Here is a 7,071-nt window from a genome sequence, read left to right on the forward strand (position 1 = left end):
GGTGTGGGACAGTGTCAAAGGCTTTGCTCAGGTCCAGGTAAATGACATCAGTTGCTCGCCCCTCATCTATTAATTTTGTCACCTGCTCATAGAAGGCCACCAGGTTGGTCAGGCAGGATTTGCCCTTGGCAAAGCCATGCTGACTGTTCCCAATCACCTCTTCACTATTCTTTTGAGCGAGCAGTGACTCCAGGAGGATCTGTTCCATGATCTTTCCAGGCACAGAGGTGAGACTGACTGGCCTGTAGTTCCCTGGTTCCTCCTTCTTGCCCTTTTTGAAGATGGGGGCAATGTTTCCCCTTTTCCAGTCTGTGGGGACTTCACCAGACTGCCAGGACTTTTGAAATATAATAGAGAGGGGTTTAGCAACCTCATCTGCCAGTTCTCTCAGTACCCGTGGGTGTAACCCGTCGGGTCCCATGGACTTGAACACTTTCAGGTTCTTCAGATGATCACGAACCTGATCTTCACTTACAATGGGCAGTTCTTCCTCCCCGTCCCTGGCTTTGACTTCCATAACATCAGGAGTGTGGCTAGAGGCCCTTGCAGTGAAGACTGAGGTAAAGAAGTTATTAAGTACCTCAGCCTTTTCCTCATCACATGTGACCATGTCACCATTTTCCTTTCTGAGGGGGCCCACACCTTCCCTAGTCTTCTCCTTCCCATTAATATACCTGTAAAAGTTCTTAGTATTCCCTTTAATCTCCCTGGCTAGATTCAACTCAAACTCTGCTTTGGCTTTCCTGACCAGGACTCTTGCTGCTCGGGCAGCTTCCTTGTATTCCCCCTGTTCTACCTGTCCTTCCCTCCACTTCCTGTAGAGTTTCCTTTTAAGTAATAGTGTGTCCAGTAGCTCCTTGCCCATCCAGGCAGGCCTCCTAGCATTCTTACCTGCTTTTCTCTTTGTTGGTACACAGAGCTCCTGGACACAGAGGAGGTGGTCCTTGGCAGGCCCTTTCACCTTGCTTCTCTTAATGGCAAAGCCAGCCTCCAGCAGGATGTCAGTTATCCTCTTACCCTTCTGGTAAACTTCCTCTGCTGTCTCACCCCATACAATGATGTCATCGATGAACTGCAGATGCTCAGGAGCTCCACCTTTCTCCAAGGCAGTCTGGATCACCTCATGGCAGATGGTTGAGCTATGGACCCAGCCCTGAGGCAACCGATTCCATTGATACTGTACTCCCCTCCAGGTGAAAGCAAACTGTGGCCGGCATTCTTCTGCAATGGGAATGGAGAAAAAGGCATTAGCAATGTCAATTGTGGCATACCACTTGGCTGCCTTTGATTCCAGCTCGTACTGGAGCTCCAGCATGTCCAGCACGGCAGCGCTGATCGGAGGAGTCACTTCATTCAGGCCCTAGGGTCCTTGAAGCATCCCTCCCACAGAAAGTCAATGCCAAGAATGCAAGGTGCATCTGGACCAGTCGCTATGTTGTGCTTTCCCCATTCATTCCTGGTCAAGCTTATCTCAGCTTGCAGTACAGGCAAGTCTTGTGAGCCTCCTGTGACTCCTTGAATGCTTATGGGCTCAGCCCCTTTGTACCCCGATGGTATCAGGGTGCATTGGGCCACTGTGTCCACCAGAGCTCGGTACTTCAGGGCTTCTGAAGTGCCAGGCCATTTCACGTACACATCCCAGTATACTCTGTTGTCCCTGGCCTCCACCTGGCTGGAGGTAGGGCACCTCTAATGCTGGCAGCGATGCCCACACTTGTCACAGGGTCCTGTGTTACTAGGGGAAGGGTCTCTTGAGCGAGAGGGACCACTCCGGGAAACTGGGGCAGCTCTTCTCCTGGATGAGTTATCCCCGTGGTGCCCACCTTGCAGTTCCCGCACCCTGTTCCAGAGGGCAGAGGTGGGTTGGCCATGCCAGGTGTCCATGTCCTCTCCATGGTCACAGAGGAACCTCCACAGAGACCCCCTTGACATTCCCCGATTGGCTTGGGGTGATCTCCTAGGGGAAGGTCACCTGTTCCTGATTGCTGAAACCTGGACCCATTCTGAAGGAGAAGAGGAAAAGGAGGCATCGCTCCCCTTTTTCAGTTCAGACATGGAGGTCTTGATCTCTTTGACAATGTCTTTAGCCATAGTTTCTATGGCTGAGATCAGGGGTTTCTGATTTACGCTGTCCTCATATTCCCTTAAATCATTGGCAAACTCACAGACAGTTTTAGGACTTCCATCCTGTCCAGTCAAGAGTATCCCCCCTAATGTGTGAGCATATTTCTGAGGAGCACCCTGGGTGAGTTTCTTTACGAAGGGCCGTCTCATGGGCACCTCATCTGGGTCCAAAGGGAGCTGGCCATCCCCACAAATTATTTCCACCACGGCCATCTGCTTCAGATACCGAATGCCCTGTTCCATAGTTGTCCATCTAACTGGGGCCCAGGGCAGGTCATCTCTTGAGCGGTACCGGCTCATGATGGCATTGAGGATCCAGGCCCAGAGAGTGTGTATTCCATCAAGTTTGGCTAACTCTTTGTCCAGACCAGCATCACGAGTCAGGGAGCCTAAAAGCTTCGCCTCCTTCTTATCTAGGTCCACTGTGTCCACCCCCTCGTCCCAGCATCTCAGGGCCCAGTTTAGTATTGGCTCACCCTCTTTCCTTGCGTAGTCCAGACGAGTTTGCCTTAGTTCCTTTCTGGGCAGCGATGTAACAGTTATTTCCTGGTCGGAATCATCTTCATCTCACATCTGTGAGGTGCTGGGGCCTGCTGAGAGTCCTTCCTCACCATCCGTGCTTGGCGATGATTTTTGATTTCTTTTCTTGCGTGTGGTGACCGGTGCTAGAGAGACTGCATTGGCAGGAGCATCAGGGGTCAACTGTGGAACTGCTGGTGGTGGGGCAAACCCTTGTGCCTGGGGCTCAGGCTGAGAGCTGGCACAGTCATTACAACCCGACCCCTCCCTCTTTGTGTCTACAGAGTGCTTATAATGCCCACAGCAGACACGCCCCCAGTCATTAAAGAGCACAAAGGAGTGTGTTATCACCCTCCAAACAGCTCTTAATGGGTTAGCTAGTCCTCCACCCAACACGGTCCCAGCAAATGCCACTATAAGGATTACATTTAGGCATATGGAGCATATTGCAACGTAGAGCAATTTTCCATCACAGGCACTTTTATCTACACCATTGGTTTCATAACTTGCTTCAGGAAAGTTTCCTGTTAGAAAAGTTACCACTGACAGTGAAATTCAATGAATTCAAGAGATACATGCCTAACTTAATTGGTAAAGTTTTTATCCACTTGATCAGCATCTCTATCATTAACCACACCAAGTGGTAAGTTACGAATTTGTAGATGTGGGTCCAAAAGATCCAGCCAAAAGCCCATGCAAAGGCTTGGACCATCAGGTTCTTTAAAATTGCCATTTCTACTTCTAGCTCCTTTTTCAGAAAAAAGTATTGCTTTCCCAATACAGGATTAATTTCCAAGCCCCATGTTGGAGGCGCCAAAAATTGTAGTGGTTTGAGCCTTAACTGAGAGTTAAAAGCCCAGATGGGGAAAAGGCTGAGAATCTCTTCCCCACTCCCCCCCCACCTCTTCCCTCCAAACAGGGAGAGGAGGGGAAAAAAAAAAGGTAAGGAGCAAATCCACTAAGCAACAACCTGGAGTCAGCTTGGAAGTAGAGAGGCAAATAATTTTTTCTTCAAATTATATATATAACAATAACAGGGAAAAAAAAAGGTTCACAAGGGCAAGGAACAAGAATGGATGGGAGGGGGACAGAAAATAATAATACAAAACCAGTCTTTCTCTGAGGAGGTGCAGAGGTAGCAGGGAAAAGGATCAGGTCCAGCCACATGGCTGAGGATCAGGAGGGCAGCTGCAGTAGCTCTCATCCAGCAGAGGCAGGAGCCAAAAAGGAGATCCAACAGCTATGAGGTCCTGCTTTTTATACCCTAGCTGGGCAGGGAGAGGGGAGTGGAACAGACTCAGCTTTCCCAGGGGGGAAACGCCCTTCAGGGAGTGTAAAGTACCCGCAAGCCCTCCACCCTGCTTTGTTTTGTTGTTTTCAGAAAAAGGCATTAACCCACCACAGCATTTCTCACAGGTTTCAATGCTGACCCCACAACAAACTGACAAATAGTTGGACTGTTTTTCATCCCTTGTGGCAAGACAACCCATTCATATCTTTCTATGGGACCCTGACAATTAACCGTGGGAACTGAAAAGGCAAAGTGTTTACAATCATCTGGATGGAGATAAATAGTAAAAAAGTAGTCTTTTAAGTCTATTACATAGCATGGACAATGATCTGGAATTGCCACAGGATTAGGTACCCCTAGCTGTAATGACCCCATATTTTCTATTACAGCATTGACTGCTCTAAGATCCTGAAGCAATCGCCATTTCCCAGATTTTTTTGGTATTACAAATATTGGTGTATTCCAGGGGCTTGTGGATGGTCTGATATGACCTGCCGCTAACTGTTCCTTTACCAAGATGTTTGCTTGTTTCAGCCTCTCACCCGTTAAGGGCCATTGATCAACCCAGACAGGCTGTGATGTTAGCCATGTCAGTTTAAGGCGAGGCTGATTCTTTTCAATGGCCCTTATCAGAAATTTGTCGACAGTGTGAGGCCCCATTGTTTCAAGAGATCCCTTCCCCAAAGGTTACAAGAAGTTTGTAAAACAAAGGGTCTTATATTACCAATCTTTCCATCGGGTCCCACTATTTTCAGTGGGTTTTTTGACTGATATGGAATTTGGGTTCCACCTATTCCTTCTATGGTAGCTAACGGTTCTGACAATTCCCAATCATCTGGCCATTCCTGAATTCGTATGATAGTAATATCTGCTCCAGTGTCAATGAGACCTGTAAAGGGCCTTCCCATTATACAGACATTCAGCATAGGTCGATCATCCTTAATTGCTTGCATCCATAAAATTTTTGGACAGCCTGAGCTACCCATACCTCCTCCCCTGTTTTCTTTAAGTGGCTGAATTCCAGAGGACAAATCAGGCAAAGGTATTAGTTGGGCAATCCGCTCCCCCTGTGGAACGTAACATGGTGGGGAGGGTGTCCAGAGCATGATTTTTATATTGCCTTTGTAATCCTTGTCTATCAATCCTGGGAGAACAAATAAACCCATTTTTGTTGTGGATGATCGACCTATTAACAAAGCATGAGTTCCTAGCGTTAAAGGCCCGTTCACATTAGATGTTACCATTGATACAGACACATCTGTCAGACTTATTGGTTCAGCATTGCACATGTCCAATCCAGCTCTCCCTCCTGTTGCCCTGAAGAGATCGGCTCCAGACCCATCAGGTCTGGTATTTCTGCATAATGGACCCTGTTCGTTTTGGGGGCACCGGGTCTCGCGCCCCTCACCCCGTTTCCCGATTGATCAACTTCTCTTCTCGAAACGTTAAATCGTGAGCGGCACTGACTCGCCCAGTGAAAGCCCTTGCTACACTTAGGGCACACCTTGTTCGGTCTTTTTACTTCATTATTAGGTCCGGGACAATCGCGCCTGAAATGCCCTTCTTGTCCACAGTTAAAGCATCTCACTTGAGCGCGACCAACGGTCAATTGTTGTGCTAATGCCGAAGCCAATAACTCTGCCTGCATTTCAGCTTTGTACCTTTCTGACCCCACGTGGGCACAGGCCTTGATAAAATCAGACAGTGATGCTTGCTTATTTGTGGATCTAAGAGTTTCTAATATACGTCGGCAGTCGCTATTTGCATTTTCTACAGCTAATTGTTTAATTAACGCGTCAGATGCTTCAGGCAGGTCGACTTGACGTTCCACCGCCCTCTGCAGCCTGTCTATGAACTGTATGTATGGTTCATCATTGGCCTCTCGCACAACACAGGAGGTACACAAACACCTCCATAAGGTGGCGGGGGGGTAGAGAAAGCCCCCGCCTGCTGGGGTATAGGAACCGAATGAGGCTGAGGGTAAAAACCTGCTGGAAAAGGAAAGGGAACAGAGTTGAGAACTTCAGTAGTGGTATTTAAGGGAAGAGAGGAAGATAAACTTGGTGCTTTGGGGTGGAAAAGTGGCTGGTTTGATTTGTCGAGCGATTCTTGAGTAACAGAGCTGTCAGAATCAAAAGAAATTAGTTTTTCATCAGTTACTTGAGTTGGTGGTTTTAACTTTGCATCTGGTTTTCTTTGTTTCTTCTGCTCCGCTTGAGGATTTGCTTCTTCTGTAGCTGCGACGGCTGCCTTAAGTGGAGGTACCTGTGGATATAAACCTGGCTCCTTTTCTGTAGCGGTGGAGCCCTGATCGAAAGGATCATGCGGCTCTGGGTCTGACTCAGAGCCGCTGTCCCCGTATTTTGTGTTTGCATCAGGCAGTGTCTTAGACTTCTTAAGGGGCACGTCAAACGGCCTCTTTCGCTGTTGAACTAGGAGCTTTTGTGACCGTGCTCCCGTTAGCCGGTCATCAGTGCCTATTCTTTCCTCTCCCGTGTGCCCTGCGGCCAGACCGCTTGTTTCTGTCTGTGTTGTGTTGTTTGTAGGAAGCTCATCCTGCTTCTGAGGGCCCGCACGGGTAATGGGAGTGTTTAGAGTCCCCGAGGGTGAAGTGCTGTTAGGTTTACTCATTAGCGTGGTCAGCGCCAGCCATAGTATGCGCCACGTTATTAACATATCCGGTGAAAAATCATCCCCGGATTTTTGTGCTTCTGAGAGGGTCTCTCCCACCCTGTTCCACTCTGTTAATTCGTATGTCCCCGATTCAGGATACCAGGGGCAATTGCGATTTATCCACAGCAAAAGAAGGGTAAGTTTTTGAGAGCTCAGTCTGTACCCTTGCTCTTTGATAATTCGCATAAGCACATCATGGTGCAATTGCTGTGATCTCGTGGCTCCCTGGCCCATATTCTTCCCCGGCCGCAGTCCCCGTACCTGACCTGCAAGTGTAGAGGATGGACGCGTCATTTGCTCACTTCTCCCGTTCGGCTCACTGGGGGTGCAATCCGAGGGTGAGTCTGGAGAAAGACCTCACTGAAATTCCCGATACGGGCACCATTTTTTCGGAAAGCATGCACTGACTCCCATGTTGGTGAGGCAGGAATCGTTTATTGGTACAGAACAAGCAGCTTATATAG

The 7,071-nt window shown here is 48.5% G+C and overlaps 2 protein-coding genes across 2 annotated transcripts in view; both read right to left on the reverse strand.

Moving 5' to 3' along the window:
• Positions 1 to 4,490, reverse strand: part of IAH1 (isoamyl acetate hydrolyzing esterase 1 (putative)) — a 48,489-nt gene extending 43,999 nt beyond the window's left edge. The window contains 2 exon segments of the mRNA XM_068155366.1: positions 2,260 to 2,644; positions 4,477 to 4,490. Coding sequence (XP_068011467.1) covers positions 2,260 to 2,644; positions 4,477 to 4,490 — 399 coding nt within the window.
• LOC137449632 (endogenous retrovirus group K member 113 Gag polyprotein-like) lies at positions 1,211 to 6,932 on the reverse strand. Its single transcript, XM_068155343.1, has 2 exons — positions 2,601 to 6,932; positions 1,211 to 1,221 (listed from the first exon to the last, which is right to left on the reverse strand). Exon 1 carries the CDS (start codon positions 6,899 to 6,901, stop codon positions 5,783 to 5,785), a length of 1,119 nt encoding a protein of 372 aa, XP_068011444.1. The 5' UTR covers positions 6,902 to 6,932; the 3' UTR covers positions 1,211 to 1,221; positions 2,601 to 5,782.
• Positions 6,933 to 7,071: the final 139 nt, after the last annotated feature.

Source organism: Melanerpes formicivorus, unplaced genomic scaffold (assembly GCF_026170545.1).
Source record: "Melanerpes formicivorus ecotype bairdi unplaced genomic scaffold, bMelFor1.0.p_v2 SCAF_31, whole genome shotgun sequence".
In the NCBI taxonomy this organism is placed as follows: Eukaryota; Metazoa; Chordata; class Aves; order Piciformes; family Picidae; genus Melanerpes; species Melanerpes formicivorus.